Here is a 20144-nt window from a genome sequence, read left to right on the forward strand (position 1 = left end):
TCCTTGCTCCTCCCCCAAGTGCTCCAGTTGAGGTCACTCCATCTGACAAGGTCCCTGCCTCCGGTGAAGCCCAGTGGCCGACCCTCAGGTCCCTGAGCAGCACCTGCTGCAGTGCAGGTCCCCTCCTTCCAAAGCACCATCCTCACTAGTCCTGATGCAGCTCTTCTGGTTTCTGCCTCCCTCGGGGTTTTCATCCTTTGCTCCCCTTCTCTCTGACATGTAAACACTGAAACACCAGGACTCCCACTTCTTGGACTTTTAACAGTGGTGATTGGTGTTAGGATCCCCTGCCTGTGACTCCATGACAAACTGGGCAGTGGTTCATGAATGCTAAGAATTTGGTGACGATGAAGGTGAAGCCATGCTTACATTTGTTTCACAGGTGTTGGCGGCAAGAGGGACGTGGTCTTTCTCATCGATGGTTCCCAAAGTGCCGGGCCTGAGTTCCAGCACATCCGCACCCTCATAGAGAGGCTGGTTGACTACCTGGACGTGGGCTTTGACACCACCCGGGTGGCCGTCATCCAGTTCAGCGATGACCCCAAGGTGGAGTTCCTGCTGAACGCCCATTCCAGCAAGGACGAAGTGCAGAACGCGGTGCAGCGGCTGAGGCCCAAGGGAGGGCGGCAGATCAACGTGGGCAGTGCCCTGGAGTATGTGTCCAGGAACATCTTCAAGAGGCCCCTGGGGAGCCGCATCGAAGAGGGCGTCCCGCAGTTCCTGGTCCTCATCTCATCTGGAAAGTCTGACGATGAGGTGGATGACCCGGCGGTGGAACTCAAGCAGTTTGGCGTGGCCCCTTTGACGATTGCCAGAAACGCAGACCAGGAGGAGCTGGTGAAGATCTCACTGAGCCCCGAATATGTGTTCTCGGTGAGCACCTTCAGGGAGCTGCCCAGCTTGGAGCAGAAACTGCTGACGCCCATCACGACCCTGACCTCAGAGCAGATCCAGCAGCTCCTAGCCAGCACTCGCTATCCGCCTCCAGGTGAGATGCGGGTGTGGGAAGTTCTCCTTGGAGTATTTTCCATATGAAAAATAACAGGCTCAAAGGCCATGGTACTCAAAAGAAATTAAATTAAAATAAAGGTTGTGTGCCTTTACCTTTATGGTTTTTTACTTTGTGACAGGGTCTGGCTCTGTTGCCCAGGTTGGAGTGCAGTGGCATGATCATAACTCATTGCAACCTCTGCCTTCTGGGCTGAAGTCAACCTCCCACTTCAGCCTCCTGAGTAGCTAGGACTACAGGTGCATACCACCACACCCGGCTAAGTTTTGTATTTTTTGTGGAGACGGGGTTTTGCCATGTTGGCCAGGCTGGTCTCGAGCCCCTGAGCTCAAGTGATCCACCTGCTGCAGCCTCCCAAAGTGCTGGGATTACAGGCGTGAGCCACCGTGCCCGGCACCGTTATGTTCTTCATGCCCACGAGCCAGCCCCCACCAGGACACACCTGTGATTGAGCAGGTTGGGTCTATTGCTCACGGAATCAGGGAGAATGCATACCGTGGCAAAGCATGGGACAACAGGAGGGTGGCGGGAAGCACTGGGGGGACTTGAGCTAGTGGCAGGTCATTTTGTGGAAAGTTTAAAGAAATGGAACTTTGGCCTGGATTGGATGTTGTCAAGATGCGGAGGTGATTATGTAGCTGTATCTTAAGTCTCATCTAGAAGCAGGGTGGCCCTGGTATAGATTGAGAAGAGCAGTCACTCTTATTAACCAGGATAGGGCGTGTTTTTGTCCTTTTTGTGGTTTGCACCATGTTTTTCTTTTTGTCTGTGTTCAGATAGGGTTACAGTGTGTTCTCATTTCATCTTGCCCCGTCATGATCACACAGTGGACTTGTCTGTTGTGGGGGTTCTGTGAGATCATGTGTGCTCTCCAGGAGAACCCCAAGGCCGTGTGTGCTGGACCAGCTCCCCAATGCGGGGCTGATTCTCTCTTTCTTAGAGTAAACAGCTCCATCACAGGAGCTGCTCAGCTTCCACTGTGCTGCATATACACTGTACATAGCCCAATTGTGTATGAGGCAAAGGGCAGGTTGAAATGTGTGGAGTGGCAACATAAAAGTTTAATAAAATGGCATCTGAGGAGCACCTAAAATTCTAACTAACAGGAAAATGTGGCTCATCTTTCTCAGGATCTTTTGATTAATTTTATTGTTAAAAAGGCACTAGGCTGGGCGTGGTGGCTCATGCCTGTAATCCCAGCACTTTGGGAGGCTGAGGCGAGCTGTTCACAAGACCAGGAGTTCGAGACCAGCCTGGCTAGTATGGTGAAACCCCATCTCGATGCAAAATACAAAAATTAGCTGGGCATGGTGGCACACACCTCTGGTCCCAGCTACTTGGGAGGCTGAGGCAGAAGAATCCCTTGAACCTGGGAGGTGGAGGTTGTAGTGAGCCGAGATCACACCACTGTACTCCAGCCTGGGCGACAGAGTGAGACTGTCTCAAAAAAATAATATTAAAAAAATGCACTAACATAAAGAAAATTAGTCAGGGTGGGTGGGGGAAGCTGGGCACGGTGGCTCATGCCTATAATTCCAGTACTTTGGGAGGCTGAGGCAGGAGGATCACTTGGGTCCAGGAGTTCAAGACCAGCCTGGGAAACACAGTGAGACCCCCATCTCAAAAAATAATAAAAAAAAAAAATTTAATGAAATTTAAAAAATAAAGGCATGGGCATGGTGGTGCATGTCTGTAGTTCCAGCTACTTGGAGGATGAGGAGGGAGGATCACCTGAGTCTGGGGGGTCAAGGCTGCAGTGAGCTGTGATTGTGCAACTGCACTCCAGCCTGGGAGATAGAAAGAGGCCTTGTCTCAGAAAAAAAAAAGGAAATAGAAGGAATAATAGTGAAAAATAAAAACTTTGTATAAATGCTAGAGATGTGTGAGCAAAAAGGAAATACGAGGACGCAAATGCCTGGGGAGCATGAATGTGACCCCTTGGATATGGTACTGTGTTATATGTGCCCTGCTCCCATGGGCTGAGCCTGGGCAGCACGCTGGGCTGGCGTTGGGCTCCTCAGGGATCTTGCTTGCTGAGTGATAGCTTTGGACAAGGCAAGGACCTATGGCTTCAGCTGTTTCTCTTCTTGTGCAACAAAGATGTAGACCCCAGTGTCCTTGGTCTCTTCTGGTAGCAACAGTTCATGATTCTGTAGATTATGGTAGCCCAGGATTGCTTTCTAAAAGCTGCTTACATTTTAGAAATCAGTAGTCACCCAGACCACAATGCCAAAATTTAAACAGAGTAAATTCAGAAAGACACGTTTTGGATAACTTCAAATATTTCAAGAAGCAGAAATTGCTTTGGTGTAAAAGGTCCAATTTTTAACAGCTAATTTCAAAAAGCCCAAATACAAACAACACATGCATCTTGGGATATAATTTTAAGGTTGATTAAGATTATGGTGCAAGGTGCTCACCAAACCCAGGCGAGGGCTACTTACACACTGAACATTTCCCTTTTTCTTCTTTGATCTGCAGCAGTTGAGAGTGATGCTGCAGACATCGTCTTTCTGATCGACAGCTCTGAGGGCGTTAGGCCAGATGGCTTTGCACATATTCGAGACTTTGTTAGCAGGATTGTTCGAAGACTCAACATTGGCCCCAGTAAAGTGAGAGTTGGGGTTGTGCAGTTCAGCAATGATGTCTTCCCAGAATTCTACCTGAAGACCTACAGATCCCAGGCCCCAGTGCTGGACGCCATACGGCGCCTGAGGCTCAGAGGGGGGTCCCCACTGAACACTGGCAAGGCTCTCGAATTTGTGGCAAGAAACCTCTTTGTTAAGTCTGCGGGGAGTCGCATAGAAGACGGGGTGCCCCAACACCTGGTCCTGGTCCTGGGTGGAAAATCCCAGGATGACGTGTCCAGGTTTGCCCAGGTGATCCGTTCCTCGGGGATTGTGAGTTTAGGAGTAGGAGACCGGAACATCGACAGAGCAGAGCTGCAGACCATCACCAATGACCCCAGACTGGTCTTCACAGTGCGAGAGTTCAGAGAGCTTCCCAACATAGAAGAAAGAATCATGAACTCATTTGGACCCTCTGCGGCCACGCCTGCACCTCCAGGGGTTGACACCCCTTCTCCTTCACGGCCAGGTACATGCTGTGTGACCCATGACTGCAGAATGTGACATCAACATTTTTTTTTAATTAAAAAAATTCAGTAGTCATTTTAAAATAATTTTCTTCTCTCTGGGTTGTTTCTGCAGATAATATTAGAAATTAAATACTGGGAAAGTAGTTCCATTGAAATTGCAGAAGGAAGCATATTATTGATCTTCCATCACTCCTGAGATTAATCATAGCCCCATTGAAAGGTTCTGTAGTGTTGCACTGAGTTAATTACAAACTCATTGGGTCTCAGAATAGGATGGCATCTTTGAAGTCAGCCAGTCCATGCCCCACTGAACATGACTTTGAAGTTGGCCCATGCCCAGTGGCCAGATGCCTACCATAGTCTGGGTTCCCTCATTCCTTGGCCTGGTGGGACCATCAGGGAATACCTCCCTGGAAGACTTGCAGCCGTCCACCTCAGCTTCTACCCCGTGCTCCTGGTTCTCACCTTTGGGGCTGCAAGAGCAAAGTGGATCTCTCCACCAGCCCATATTTTTCTTTGCCCCTCCTCCAGGCAGTTGCCGTGTAGACATCTGAAGCAAACCATTAGGGTTGGTTCTTCAAGGGGGAGCCATATGCCTGTTTCCCTAGCTCACTGCTCCCCATCAGGCTGCCCATGGCACATCTCACATCCCTCATGCTGTCTCTCATACTTCCTCCTCTCTACTCCAGTCTTAATTGCTTGATTATAATCAAGAGATTACCCTCGACCTCACTGATATTCAGCCAGCTCCCAAAAAGCTCTCAGACCATCCTCCAAAGTTTAATGGGATCTCTTCCTATTTTCCAATCTATTTCTCCCAGTCCTTCCTTGCCTTGCCCCTAACACACCTCTCTTCACTTCCAGGCACTGTTTAAAATTCTTGACCACAAAGGAAGCTTCTAGTGGCATTTCCTAAAACACCTGAGATCACAGATGTCAAAGCCAGATCCCTATTGAATTTTTGTCACAATGATATTTTGCACGGGATAACTGAAGTTCTCTGTCACTGAGTTTTCACAGAGTGTAACATCAAATAATTTTTCTCCTTTCCTTTTTTAGAGGATTTATCATTCATCTTCTTATATTTAGCATGTTTGGGAGTTGCAAATTCAGGAACTACAGACTAGAGAGGCATGGATTTGAGTTAAGGTTTCACTGTGAATAAATTATTAGGAATGTCTTATTTCAGTTATTTAATTTTACCTTTGGATCTGGAGACCCAATCTCTTCTTATTTTCACTTTAATCACTTCTAGAGAAGAAGAAAGCAGACATTGTGTTCCTGTTGGATGGTTCCATCAACTTCAGAAGGGACAGTTTCCAGGAAGTGCTTCGTTTTGTGTCTGAAATCGTGGATACAGTTTATGAAGATGGTGACTCTATCCAAGTGGGGGTGGTCCAGTACAACTCTGACCCCACTGATGAATTCTTCCTGAAGGACTTCTCCACGAAGAGGCAGATTATCGACGCCATCAACAAAGTGGTCTACAAAGGGGGAAGACATGCCAACACCAAGGTGGGCCTTGAGCACCTGCGGGTGAACCACTTCGTGCCTGAGGCAGGCAGCCGCCTGGACCAGCGGGTCCCTCAGATAGCCTTTGTGATCACGGGAGGAAAGTCGGCGGAAGATGCACAGGATGTGAGCCTGGCCCTCACCCAGAGGGGGGTCAAAGTGTTTGCAGTTGGAGTGAGGAATATCGACTCGGAGGAGGTCGGAAAGATAGCATCCAACAGCGCCACGGCATTCCGTGTAGGCAATGTCCAGGAGCTGTCCGAACTGAGCGAGCAAGTTTTAGAAACTTTGCATGATGCGATGCACGAAACCCTGTGCCCTGGTGTGACTGACGTTGCCAAAGGTAACTCCCATTATATGCATATTTTCCATCCTTTCCTATTGCTGTTTGTGCCTCTTTAGCTGTCTGGTCCCTGGCGCTGACTTCTGGAGTCCTTAGGCATTTGTTTGCCTCATACATTTACTTATACCTAATGGGACGGGTCCTGACACCCACCTCACCACTACCTCGGGCGTTCTTCCAAGATAAAAGCAGAAGACTATTGCATTTTGCTTTTGTAAGATTTACTTTTCTCCCCTATTCTTTAGTCCTTCAAACAACTCAGATTTATTAATTCCTGTTTCTATTTATAGATTTATTAGATCAAGTATTTGAGATCAGAGTATTTGATTTTCAAGTGCTTTTAATCTAAAGCACAACCTTGGGATGCATCTAAACACTGATGGTGTATTGTCACTCCGAAGTTAATTAACAATACCAAAAAACTCAACTTTAAAAAAAGGCTTACCATTTGGCACCTAACAACCACGCTCATTTCTGTCTGTGAGGGGGTGGATCGAATTGCTTCTCAAAGCTCACACACACAGGATCTCATTTTGCACTTGAGTGCGACGCCCTGGTCCTCTGCCTGGGTTGTCCCTGTTGCTGGTGTAAGTAGAGTTCATCTCCTCAGCCCCAGCTGAGAACTCATCACCTGCATTTCTCCTTTCCAGCTTGTAATCTGGATGTGATTCTGGGGTTCGACGGTTCTAGAGACCAGAATGTATTTGTGGCCCAGAAGGGCTTAGAGTCCAAGGTGGACGCCATCTTGAACAGAATCAGCCAGATGCACAGGGTCAGCTGCAGCGGCGGCCGTTCGCCCACCGTGCGTGTGTCAGTGGTGGCCAGCACGCCCTCGGGCCCGGTGGAGGCCTTCGACTTTGACGAGTACCAGCCAGAGATGCTCGAGAAGTTCCGGAACATGCGCAGCCAGCACCCCTATGTCCTCACGGCGGACACGCTGAAAGTCTATCAGAACAAATTCAGACAGTCCTCGCCGGACAGTGTGAAGGTCCGTGGGGCCCCTTGGTTTGGGTGCTCCCTGGGCAATTTCCAGATTTTCACTGGAAGGGAGGAAGCTCCTTCCCTCAAGTTAAATCCTCCTCATGTTTAACTGGATTGTTAGTGCCTATATGGAAAATTCCTTACTTATTAACTGATCTAATGTTATGTACTATCGTCCTCATTTTGGTAGTCTTACTTAAGCTCTAAAAAGATCCTGGAAATCAGTAGTTTAACTTGAATGAGTTGAATTTGTGATTGATTTATGTTTAATTATAGTCCAGTCAGGTATGTTCTCCACTTTCATTTCTCTGTGTGTATGTGTGCATGCATGCATGTGTGTACATATATGCATATATATTGTGTAGACACACACACTATGTGAGTTTGCTAGGGATCATCATGAAGTACTACAGCCTGGCTTGCTTTTACAACAGACATTTATTTTCCCACAATCTTGGAGGCTTGACATCCTCGAGATGTTGGCAGGGCTGTTTCTCCTGAGTCCTCTCTGCTTGGCTTGTAGGCAGGGGTCTTCTCCCTGTGTCTCCACATGACTTTCTCTCTGTGCATGTCTGTGTCCTAATCTCCTCTTCTAAAAGGACATCAGTCATACTAGATTAGGGTCCACGCTAATGACCTCATTAACCTTAATTACCTCTTTAAAGATCCTATCTCCAAATACAGTCCCATTCTTATGGTACTGGGGGTTAGGACTTAACATACAAATTTTGAGGGAACACAATTTAGCCCATGACACATGCACAAACACACATGCACCCCCACACATGCATGCACACACATGCACCCACACACATGCAGGCACACATGCACGCACACACATGCACTCACACATGCACACACGCATGCATGCACACACACGCACCCACACACATGCACACCCACATACCCACACATGCACACACATGCACACAAACATGCATGCACACACATGCACACACAATGTACCCACACACAGGCACACATATGCACCCACACACATGCACACACATGCATGCACACACGCACATTATTTGCAGAAACTACATCTTAGAAATATGAGAATGAGATAAATTGCTTTTATTGTCATTGCTGCTTGTCTTTTTTAAAAATAAATTAAGCACTCAAATATACTTCTCCATTTTAAGTGTAATATCAAAGGCCTGTGAACATGGGTAATCACTCCTCAACTTGGGCCCTCAGTTTCCTTAAGTGTAAAACGAAGGGTTTGAGACAGCTAATCTCTCCGTTTTCTATCAGCAGTCTGCAACAGTCAGCAGTTTTCTATCAGCAGTCCTTTTTCGTCTGCATGGGGTTTGACAGCTCTCTTATCTTCAGGTGGTCATTCATTTTACTGATGGAGCAGATGGAGATCTGGCTGATTTACACAGAGCATCTGAGGACCTCCGCCAAGAAGGTAGGTGCCAAGGCTTTTAATCATGAGAAGTAAACCCTTGTGAGGCAAGGTGTGCTGCTCTGCCGGAGAGAAACCTCTCTGCTAAGGCAGTGCCCCGAGGGAGCAGCGCGTCTTGGGAGACTCTTCTTCCCAGAATCATGGCCCTTCATCACCCGCTTGGAGCTGTGGGATGGAGCTAACAAAAATTCCTTCTGTACTTAGACAACTTTACTGCTGTGTTGTGGCTGTTCAGGTAGTAGAATGTTCAGACAGCATGATGTGTTTGCAAAAGATCTTGAAATATTGATTCATTTATCTTCATCATATAAACTAGGAATTAATTACTAACAAAAATACATTGCTCTATTTTTGGTTTGCAGTTATCACAGTTCAACATTTAATAACAATACACCTAAATAATACAAAGAAAATAATGTAAGCAATGATGTACCAAACATAAGGTGACCGGAAAGCAGCCACGCCTGTTATCAGATGTAATATTTGACTGTTCCCTTGCTTTGGTATTTGGTAGCACTGACTATCAGAAAGTGGATGCCATTACAGAGGCACAGTTTATCCCAAGAACGTTCTATTTATTAGCTTACTTTTCCCAAGCAGTGGAGATGAGGCTGCTATTATCTGATTTTGGAGGTGTTAGTATTTCAGTTCTTCCCACAGCATACTCGTATTACAGAGGGCCTGAGTTTGAGAACTCATGCATGAATATACTTCATGGATGCCACTTCCTATAGTTTTGGTAATAGGTTTAGTTCTTGACATACTGGAAATAATTATTCAGCAGAATCCAAAGTTTCAGTATTTCAACTATTCAGAGTAGCCAATTAACTTGATTAAATATATTCAAGTTAAAAGCTAAATTTTACACTGAAGTTTTCTTTAAAAATGTAGTCAGGAAAAAGGACAATGCAGTTCCCACCAGCCTAGGTGAGCTGTATTAAATGTGTCTTTCTTTGCAGGTGTCCGCGCTTTGATCCTGGTGGGCCTTGAACGAGTGGCCAACTTGGAGCGGCTAATGCATCTGGAGTTTGGGCGAGGGTTCATGTATGACAGACCCCTGAGGCTTAACTTGCTGGACTTGGATTATGAACTAGCAGAGCAACTTGTGAGTTTTTTATGTCTTTATACACAAACCAGTTTGGATACCACACCTTTTGGCATTTCAAGAGAATGAAGTTAATTATTACCAGGCGAATGGGGGAGGGGTGCTTTGGTGGATAACTAAATTTATTTAATTCACTTGGGAACTGCCTTGTTGCCATAACATGTGTGCATCTGGAAATGGAGATAGCAAATCGCTGGAAATCCAGCGAGCTGGAAGGGGGTCCTAGGTGCGCTGAGGTTGTGGCCTTAGCATTTTCTCTGCTCCCTTAGCAACGGCCTCTTTTAACACCATCGCTGGGATGCAAACCATCGAGATGGCCATCCTCAAACAGGAAACTGTGTCAAGAACATCTGAAATCTTGCATGATAAAAACAAGAACATGCAGGAAAAGAAAGGCTGTTTCTGGGTGGAGAAGTGCTTTAATTGTCCTCTCTAGTTTCCCTCTGTGTCAACGAAGCTCCCTCCGAGGCTTCTAATTCTGCCCATGGCCAGCCTCTCTCAGCTGTGAACTCAGAGGTTCTTTTTTTTGAGATGGAGTCTCGCTCTGTCACCCAGGCTGGACTGCGGTGGCGCGATCTCGGCTCACTGCAAGCTCTGCCTCCTGGGTTCACACCATTCTCCTGCCTCAGCCTCCTGAGTAGCTGGGACTATAGGCGCCCACCATGACACCCGGCTAATTTTTTGTATTTTTAGTAGAGACGGGGTTTCACTGTGTTAGCCAGGATGGTCTCAATCTCCTGACCTTGTGATCCGCCTGCCTCAGCCTCCCAAAATGCTGGGATTACAGGCGTGAGCCACCACACCCGGCCTAACTCAGAGGTTCTTTGGTGGTAGCAACAGTGGACTGTGGCTATGAGAATGGGATGAATGGACCCTGCTCCTTCCTTTCTTCCCTACTTCTTTGCAGGGCTAGAATCAGGATTTTTTTTTACTGGTGGAAGTAGGTTGAGTTAGCTCACAAATCTGGGACATGGGAGAAAGGGAAAGCTCTTGGAACCTCATTGGAAGAAAGTGCATGTGCCCACCATTAGTTATCGGATGGAAATGTATTTGGGCACGCTCTTTCCCACATTAGGTCAGGGGCCGGATGGGATGAGAATGTAGAGGGTGTCTGTGTGACCTGGAGTTGAGAAGCTTGTGGCTCTGAGGCCAGGACCACTTGTGCCTGCTCCCACCAGGGCTGCTCTGGAAGCCTCTTTCTGGGCTGGTACCATATCCCGTGACTCTCACCCTGGTTCCAAGGAAGGGTGGTCATGGATTTCTGTTCCGGAACCACCTTCGGTCTTGGCCATCTGCCATTTGCTTGGCTTTGCACTTTGGAACTGGAACATAGTAAGTTATAGTTAAGATGTGACGATGGAAACTTCTAGAAATAAGGTCCAGCCTGAGGTGACATTGTGCATAAGATCTATCTTACTTTGGTTGTTCTTTACTTTTCCATTGGTGACTTCCCACCCGCACCCTGACTGCCAGGAGCTGGGCCCTCCTGACTTTGCTGCTCAGCCATCCAGCAAATGTCACCTGGAGGGATTTCATCTCGTACTGTGAAACTCCCACGCATCCGATTTTGACCCTTAAAGCATATTTGTGATTTTCTGCTGGGCGTTTCTTGAGATCTGAACATTTGGTTTCTCTTCCTTTTGGTAGGACAACATTGCCGAGAAAGCTTGCTGTGGGGTTCCCTGCAAGTGCTCTGGGCAGAGGGGAGACCGCGGTCCCATCGGCAGCATTGGGCCAAAGGTACGGTGGCTTTACCCTTGCCCACCCCTGAGATGAGCTGTCAGAAATCTGACATTACTTTGGTGGGGTAATTTCTCTAACAGGAGAATGTGGAGATGAAGGAGGAGACGAGAGACCATTTCTTATGTTAGAAGGAGGAGCTCTGAGGGGCAGACCCGTGTGCTGCTCTGCTGGGGCCTGTCCCAGTGAATTTGGTTCAGGCGGAACCCTCCTTTTGCACGGGATAAGGGGATCTGTGCTTTAATATCTTGGTCCTTCATTTCATAAAATGATGTTAAAGTGAGCTGGCATCCCTGACAGCAGCCTGGCTGCCAATGGCAGCCGGAACTCGTAGCATTTGCTCTGAGTCAGTAGGAACTAACAGGCTTTCTTGGCAGAGCAGGATCCTTAGAAGTCCTGACAGAGAATCATGACATGGTGTAGTGAGGGGAAAAGCAGTAACAGGGAAAGCCATGCTGAGTTTTAGTGCTGCTCTGCCAAATGAAGGGGGGACCCAGGGATCCTTACTCTAGAACAAGGAAGACCACGGAATTTAACAAAGGACCTGATTTTACTTTGTTTCAGGGTATTCCTGGAGAAGATGGCTACCGAGGCTATCCTGGTGATGAGGGCGGACCCGTAAGTAAAAGTTGTTTTAGTCCCTAAAATTTCACCCCCTCCTTGATCCTTACCCATTGGGATTGCATTGTGGATTTCATCATTTGTTCAGTTGCTGATGGCTTTCCCTTTGGGAGAAAAATTAATTTCTAATTTTCTTAACAACTTTGCCCAGATGTCTAAGTACAATAATTGAAGTGTGACAAATGTGGGCATGAAGGGTGGGATTTGTTCTTACTCTATTTCAGAGGGAGGGATTGATTGGTTTCTGAGCCAGAGGGACACCGAATTTGCACACCCAGTATCTACTAGATTAAGACATGCAAGTAGAGATGGGAGTGAGCTGAGGGGTGAGGGCAGAGTAGGAAACCTCACTAGGGCTGTCGGAGTTACCCCGTTAAGGGCAGTCCCCAGAGGGAATGTTGCTGGATCAGATCATCAGTGTCCGACAGTCTTGAGGATGGACAGACCCCAGTAGCAGGGTCCATGGGAGCAATGCCCAGGATAGACGCCTGTCTGGGGAGCTTTGGGATACTAGATCAAGGTCCAGCCCTGGGATAGGGGACAGAGGGGCCCACGAGCAACAGTGCAGTCACCAGGGCCCAGCCAGCAGGGCTTGGCTAGAGAACAGGGAATCAAGCATCACTTGGAGGAGCTGTCAGGCCAGTAGGTCTTCCCAGGATTCAGCACCCACACAGACACGGTGCTGGGGGCCACCCACTCTCAGCCTGCAGAGCAGTGCTGTCTGCGCTGCTACCCTCCCAGATCACATTTCCTTCAGCGAACTGCAGGTTCCAGGCCAGGCCTCATGCAGGAGCCCAAGAGGCTCCCTGGCTCAGGTAGCCTCGATAGACGTTCCCCATGGTGCAATCTGCTTTCTGCTGCATGCTGTTCACAGTACCTTCACTGCTGCAAGCCCGGCGGAGACAGGGTGATGAAGGGCTCCAGCTTGCAAAATGCCTTTGTCTCTCACAATAGGGTGAGCGAGGTCCGCCTGGTGTGAACGGCACTCAAGGTTTCCAGGGCTGCCCGGGCCAGAGAGGAATAAAGGTGAGGCGTGGGTGATGGGCGTGTTCGCGTGGGGAGGGGTCAGGTGACTTGCAGTTTCTCCAGATGCTGCCAGAGAGGGAGGCCACCGGCCCAGGTTTCTTGACCTCAGCATTCAGCAGCCTGTGACCTCTCATCGGAAGGCAGTTCTGAGTGGGGTGGGTTCAGGAGTAGGGGCTGCAGCTGGTGGGGAACCTGAGAGTGGAGAAATAGTTTCCTATGGAAACATGAAGGAGCCAGGAAATGCTCACCAGGAAAGAACATGGGCCAGGGTGGAGGGAAGGCTGGTGCCCACGGGCCCAGCCCTGGACCATGGGAGCGGCCGGGGAAGGGAGTGGACTGAGAGGACAGCAAGGGGGTTGAAGGCTGGTGAACTTGCTTCTCTGTTTGCTGAAGTCTGAAGGCAGGTGCTGAAAGTCAGCTCCTTGCCCTGGGTTTTGGGCCCCCGCCCCCCGCCCCCCTACCCAGGGAGCCAAGACCACCCAAGCATTCAGTTCGAGTTTTAGCTTTAAAACACCGCACGCGGTGGTGAGAGAGGAATCCAAAGGGGTGGGACTCTAATATTAAATTTTCAGACACTGCAGCGTTCAAATGGGGTGGAGCGGGGGAGCAGCCCTTGGCCTCTTCTGCCCAAGGGACCAGCCCTGTAGGAAGAGCTAATGCTTCCCCTGTCCTCTTGCCTTCCAGGGCTCTCGGGGATTCCCAGGAGAGAAGGTACGCAAGCTTGGTTTTGTTTTATAAATGGAAAACTCTCCCAGCATTTCTCTTTTCTTCCTTTGCCAGAATAGCTTTCTCTACTTACCTGTCTGCCTTATTCCCTCTTAGGGCGAAATAGGAGAAATTGGACTGGATGGTCTAGACGGTGAAGATGTAAGTGATTTTACTCTAAGCCCAAACTGCTTTTGGTTCTGAAGATTCCAGAAACTAACAACTCAGTCTGTGATAGAAATTGCAGCAGGTGTGACCTTTAATCCTTGTCTTTGGCAGGGAGACAAAGGATTGCCTGGTTCTTCTGGAGAGAAAGGGAATCCTGGAAGAAGGGTAGGTGTATTTCCACAGTGCTGCTGTCATGGAAAGAATATCAACATTTCATTTAGGGAATAGTTATTTCCTTTCCTCATATATGTCAATCCTGCTTCCTCCAGGCAGCCTTCCCTGACTTCCCCTGTGGGTGCACCCATGACATGCCCTCTCAGCTCTGACACATTACAGTACATTTTCTCATTTGGAGATCACATCCCATAGGGCAGGGACTGAGTTTGTTTTGTTGTAAATAAATCCCCAGTGCCTGGCACAAAGTGGGTCACCAATAAATATTCATGGATTTACTAAATGAATAAAAAATATGTGGAAGTGAATTTGCCTTCATGGTGAATGAATACATTGTAAACATTGTTCTAGTTAAGATTTATGAATTGAAGAATGTGAATTTTAGGGTGAGATAAAAATGGAAACAGCTAGTTTTTAGCATTCACTTGTGCTTTTTCTTTAGGGTGATAAAGGACCTCGAGGAGCGAAAGGAGAAAGAGGAGACGTTGGGATTCGAGGGGACCCGGTAAAGAAGATTTCTTTATTGACGATTTCAGACCTGAGCCTGGGGGAGAGAGTTGTTTGTGGGATGAAAGGAAGAATTCTACTTTTGAAATTGCTTTAAAACATGTTGATAAAATATGTGCTTTGTCTTTTTCTTGCAATTTTGGGGTTTGGGGAGATGTATTGGTTCTGTTGCTAACCAGATACTCATTTGCAAGTCCTGTTATACAAATATCTGAGAAATTTCCGAAAGTGTGGTATCAGGGCACTTTAAATTTTCTTTTGGAAAAGAGAAGAGTTTGCAGCTTTTCTCATTTTGTGGCGCTGTAAAACCGTTAAGCAAATGAGCAGTACATGCTAGCCTCCTCCTCCAGTCCATCCTGCCTCTGTGGTTAAGGATAAGCAAGAGTGAGCCTGGGGCATCCTCCTCCCTGGGGAAGAACCATTGCCCCTGTTTGGGGCTAAAAGTGCTTTGCTGATCCCGTGATTGGATTCTGTAAGAGCTGCATGGATGTTGCCTGGATGGGCTGTGGTCGACGGGCTTGTCCCTCGGAGCCTTGCATCCAGGTCCTTGCTAATATTTCCCTGACCATTCAGTCCAGTGGCAGCTCCCTTCCTTCCATATGTGGCTCATTTCACTTTCCCATGTCGCTTTCAGGGTAACCCAGGACAAGACAGCCAGCAGAGAGGACCCAAAGGAGAAATCGGCGACCTCGGCCCCATGGTAGGGCGCTGCACATTCCTAGACTCTCCCTGTACTGAGGGCTAGAGAAAGGACATAGTCCTTGGCTCATCAGAAGCCACAGAGGCCAAAGACGTGGCCTTTAACACTGCAGAGTAGCCTAAGATTAGGAGCAGAGTCCCCATGAAGGAAGTCTGCGTGGGGAACCTGAGTGACCCTTGCTAAGTGGGGCTTCTCAGCAGAATCTGTGCCTCTTAGATATTTACGGAAGGTGCTTGTTAAGCCAAAGGCTCGTAGAGGTGGGAGTGTACTGCAGTCCAACGCATCTGGCAAAGTGTGCAACTGTCCTGCAGACGGGCTCTTCCTCTGTGAATCGACCCCTTTCCCTGCAATGCCTTGTGCAACATTTCAGAGCTAGACATTCTTCTCTGCAGATGAGAATCTCATGCTAATTTTCCCCCCACCAGGGTGTCCCAGGGAGCGACGGAGTACCTGGAGGACCTGGAGAAACTGGGAAGAACGTGAGTGCCATTAGAGCTTTGGGGAGCTCTGCAGCAATCCTCAGTGCCCTAAGATCTGCCCAACATTCCGGGGTGCATGGTTACTCCACAGCTCTTTACTGAGTGAATGTAAAAGGATTTCTGAAACGGTTGTTACTCCAATCTATTTTCATTCTTATAATTTCCTTGGTGCCTCATCTCTTCTCTCTCCCCAATTCTTGCTCTCCCCAAAAACATACTGAAAGATGCTTTTAAAAATAATATCTTTGCTACTTTCAAATATCGGGCCAGATTTGATCCAACTAAATGTTTAAGAAACCCAAATGGAAATCCTAATACTGGGGGAGGGAGGGAATAAAGGGCAAGAAGGCTGAGGGGGTTGTAGATTTGTTATTTTTGTAATTATCTGTGGGTTTTTGGGGGGATGCTATAAGTGAAATAACAAAACTAGATTTATTTCTTTTCTGGTGTATTGCATCTTGCAATTTCAAGACATTTCAGAAATATCTGTAGCAGAATAGTTCCTTGTATGCCTAATCCTCAGTCTTGTTGAAGAAATGCTAAAGTCAAAGTGATGTGAATGATCTTTCTGAAGTCATCCAAAAGCTTCCAGGGTCTTCCTTGTAGCTGGGAGGTAAGACCCCTGCTCAGGGAGGCAGTGGTATAGGAGTTTGTAAACCCTCAGAAGAAATTCAGGATGCTGGTGGGTGCCTAGGAGAGGTCTCTGCTCAGAAATGAACAGAGCAGAAAGGCTGCAAGCTGGGGCTGGGAGTTGGGAATTGGGCCCTCAGCCACGCCCTGAGGGGCAGTGGCATGTTCAACCCCAGCACTTGGGCCAGTAGAGTACGCTGGGGTGAGGGGCTGTCAAAAGGAGACTCACCAAAATCAAATGAAGGACTACGGGCATCATTTTGCTTTGAAAATTCAGAAGAAAATAGAAATTTTGAAAATACCGTTTTAAAAAGTTTGAGCACTATTTATTTATTTATTTTTAATAAATGGTAAAGACCTGGATCAACTGCTTGGAAGTCAGCATTATTTTTGAATCATGCTACATAATGAAAAAGAAGCTATCTAATGGAAAAGAAGACATACTCATCAAATATTACAATGGGCTATTACAACTCAGCGTGTGAGCAGAGCCAAACCTTGTTTTCATGAAATGACTTGAAATTGAGTAGTTCATATAATTAATTTCAATTCTCCACACAAGGTAGAAACTGGATTTGAATTCGGTTTCAGTCACGGGCTCTTGCGGACTCAGTTCTTCTTTTTGTGGCCTAACGACTTGCTATCCCTTCCCTAGGACCACAGTGCCAGGCTCAGGCCAAGTTGAAATGTGTCCCTCCCGCTGGGCTTTGGCATACCTACATCCACTTTTTAGAGTCTCCGCAGGCGGCCTCTGGCCTGAGCAATGTATCATTGAGTGGTGGTGGACTCTCATGGAACTCTGGCATGTCTCTTTTGGGAGGGGCCAGTCCAGATTGTTGCTTTGTAGAGGAGAAGAGTGTCCCCTTCTCTGAAATTCTCCATGGAAGGTGGCCAAGATCTTCCACTGAAGCAGGTGGCACTACAGTGAATAATGGCAAACTGGTCACCGCAGATCACTGGGCTGGTCAACTGGAAGCGGAGAGTGAGGTTCCTAGGTTGATGTAGCAGATGGCCGAGCCTCACAACAGAGCTGGTGGGTCACAGCCTCTGCAACACCAATCCTAACTTTGCAAAGACCGCCCAGGACATTCATAGAGTCCCACCCCAAACCTTTCCACTGCCGAGGAAACAATTTTGAGGTGGAAATTAATGGATTACTTGTGAAGTAAGCCCACATGTTTGAACTAAAGGTCACCTCTGGAGCATCCAGGAAGATGCTGCCAAGTCATGAGCCCTACCTAAGTACACGAGACGTTTAGGTGCACATGTGTGCACTTCAGATACTTTACTTAACCGAGTGTGTGTTGTGTTTGGCCAGGATCACCTGGAGAACTCGGGACTCCCTTCCATTATAATTAACGTATTTCATGACTTCTCACTACAGTTGGGAAGATGGAAGAAAAATAGACAGGTTGACATTCCCTTTTCACATTCCTCATTGGAAACTGGCTGGGATCTTGCAGCCAAAAGGAGTCATTATTTCGCTTGGCAGTTCTGCAGTAATTCTCAAAACTTCCATTGGGTGATTAACAGGAGTAGTAAGGAAGCAAAACTTCACCCGGATGAGGGTGGAGGAAGGGTGTCTGTGTGTGCGAGTTTCCCCAGGGCCGATGAGGCGTGATTTCTGCTTCTTGGCACAATGTGGGTACTTGGGAAGATTCCCCTGAGTAACCGCAGAATAAGAGGGTGAAGTCTGAAACAGCCCTAGGCCCCATGCCCAGCAGCCCATGCTCCCCCTCACGGTTTGTGGGACTTTTTCTTCCACAGGGTGGCTTTGGCCGAAGGGGACCCCCTGGAGCTAAGGTGAGCCTCATGGAGTGCCCTCGGGAGACTCTCTTCAAACAGCCCAGATGCCGCCCAGTCCAGGAGTGAAAAATACTCTCTCCTGTGAACCCAAAGCTTCGGAGACAGATGCCAATCAATTTAGAAAGTTTGTTTTGCCAAAGTTAAGGACATGCCCGTGACACAGTCTCAGGAGGTCCTGATGACACCTGCCCAAAGTGTTTGGGGCACAGCTTGGTTTTATACATTTTAGGGAGACATGAGACATCAATCAGTATGTGTGAGATGTACATTGGTTTGATCCAGAAAGGTAGGACAACTCAAGGCATGGGAGGGGACTTCCAGGTCATAGGTAGATAAGAGACAAAAGGTTGCATTCTTTTGAGTCTCTGATTAGCCTTTCGCTGAATAGACAGTTTACAAGAACAGTCACCTATGCCTTAGTTAGGCTTAGTGAAAAATAGGCTGAGGAAGCAATTGGATATGCCTTTGTCTCCTGTCAGCAGAGGGATGACTTTCAGTTCTGTCTGTCCTTTGTCCACAAGGAATTTCCCTGCAGGAAGAATGTGAGGGAGGTATGCATCTTAAAAAAATAAAGAAAAGAAAAATCTGACTGGGCACGGGGGCTGACACCTGTAATCCCAGTACTTTGGGAGACTGAAGCAGGCAGATCACCTGAGGTCGGGAGTTCGAGACTAGCCTGACCAACATGGAGAAACCCCATCTCTACTAAAAATACAAAATAGCCAGGTGTGGTGGTGCATGCCTGTAATCCCAGCTACTCAGGAGCCTGAGGCAAGAGAATCACTTGAACCCGGGAGGCGGATGTTGAAGTGAGCCAAGATCACGCCATTGCATTCCAGACTGGGCAACAAGAGCGAAACTCCGTCTCCAAAAAAAAAGAAAAAAAAATTCTTTGTAGCTATCTTATTTAAGAATAGAATTGGAGGCAGCTCTGTCTAATGCAGTTCCCAGCTTGACTCTTCCCTTTGGCTTAGTGATTTTGGGGTTCTGAGATTTATTTTTCTTTCTCCTTGGGCTGTCATGGCTCCTGAGCCTCTTTCAGCCATCTCCTTAAACTTAGCCTCCTCTGCAGAGTCTAGAGAAAATGGTGCCCAGTGGGAACTTGGGGTCCAAGTGCAGGAAACATGATTGAGGCAGTAGTGTCCTGGGCGGGTGCCTCTTCCAGAACGTGCCCACCTTATCTGGCCATCGGCAACATGCAACTTCCCGGTGTCTCGGTCCTCTGCTTTAGGTCGAAACGATCCTTGTTTCACAAAGCTGTCCGAGGAGAGGTGAGGCAAGAGTGAGGAACAATTGTAGAAGCTCAGGGAGACAGCTGACTCCTGTGTTCAGCGTCTCCTCCTGGGGTTACCACTTTGATCATCTGTTACCTCTGGAAGAACTGAATTTTCCCTGATTGCTTTCCAAGTCCCTGGCCCAGAAATGACTGTAGAGCAAAGAGCTGACGTTGACAGGAACCTTCCTGACTCCTCCCTGCATCTTCTCTTATTTCAAAGGGCAACAAGGGCGGTCCTGGCCAGCAGGGCTTTGAGGGAGAGCAGGGGACCAGAGGTGCACAGGTGAGTGCTTCCTTGTGTGACTGCATATCCTTTGATATTTTCACAAATACCCTGGTAAGTTCTTTGTAAAAATGATTAGGTGGCATTTATATCGCGGAAAGTTAACCATTGTAAAGTGAACAATCCAGTGGCATTTAGTACTTCCACGATGCCGTGCAAACATCGCCTCTGTCTAGGTTCAAAACATAGTCTCGAAGGAGACCTATATCTAATAGCAGTCGCCCCCCCATTGCCCTCCACCCGGAGTCCCTGGCAGACACTAATCTCTCTCTCTTTATGGATTTGCCTGCTCTGGACATTTTGTATAAATGGAATCATTTGCTAGGCAGCTTTGTGTGTGGGGCTTGACGGAGCATCATGTTCCACACTGAGCTTCATCCATGTTGCAGCATGTAGAAGCACTTCATTCCTTTTCATGGTGGAAGGATATTCCGTGTGTGGCTGCAGCACACTTTGTTTATCCACTCATTGGTTGATGGACATTTAGGTTGTTTCCACCTTCTGGCAATTGTGAATGATGCTTCTGTGAAGATTCTCCTACATGTTTTTTTTTTTTTTTTTTTGAGACGGA

General features: G+C 47.6%; 1 protein-coding gene across 4 annotated transcripts in view; it reads left to right on the forward strand.

Annotated features, from left to right (window-relative positions):
• COL6A3 (collagen, type VI, alpha 3) overlaps positions 1–20144 on the forward strand; it is a 92311-nt gene that overhangs the window by 43380 nt on the left and 28787 nt on the right. For 3 of the 4 annotated variants that reach the window (XM_011929611.1, XM_011929612.1, XM_011929613.1), the window contains 17 exons: positions 383–988; positions 3491–4105; positions 5362–5961; positions 6612–6949; positions 8278–8356; positions 9313–9458; positions 11106–11198; positions 11763–11816; positions 12774–12845; positions 13530–13556; positions 13668–13712; positions 13830–13883; positions 14335–14397; positions 15034–15099; positions 15525–15578; positions 17976–18011; positions 19511–19573. In XM_011929611.1, the coding sequence (XP_011785001.1) occupies positions 383–988; positions 3491–4105; positions 5362–5961; positions 6612–6949; positions 8278–8356; positions 9313–9458; positions 11106–11198; positions 11763–11816; positions 12774–12845; positions 13530–13556; positions 13668–13712; positions 13830–13883; positions 14335–14397; positions 15034–15099; positions 15525–15578; positions 17976–18011; positions 19511–19573 (3011 nt within the window). Of the gene's footprint in view, positions 1–382; positions 1104–3490; positions 4106–5361; positions 5962–6611; positions 6950–8277; positions 8357–9312; positions 9459–11105; positions 11199–11762; positions 11817–12773; positions 12846–13529; positions 13557–13667; positions 13713–13829; positions 13884–14334; positions 14398–15033; positions 15100–15524; positions 15579–17975; positions 18012–19510; positions 19574–20144 lie in introns of those variants that run through there. The other variant, XM_011929614.1, reaches the window with a different exon arrangement.

The sequence above is a fragment of the Colobus angolensis genome, unplaced genomic scaffold (genome assembly GCF_000951035.1).
Source record: "Colobus angolensis palliatus isolate OR3802 unplaced genomic scaffold, Cang.pa_1.0 Scaffold82, whole genome shotgun sequence".
NCBI lineage: Eukaryota > Metazoa > Chordata > Mammalia > Primates > Cercopithecidae > Colobus > Colobus angolensis.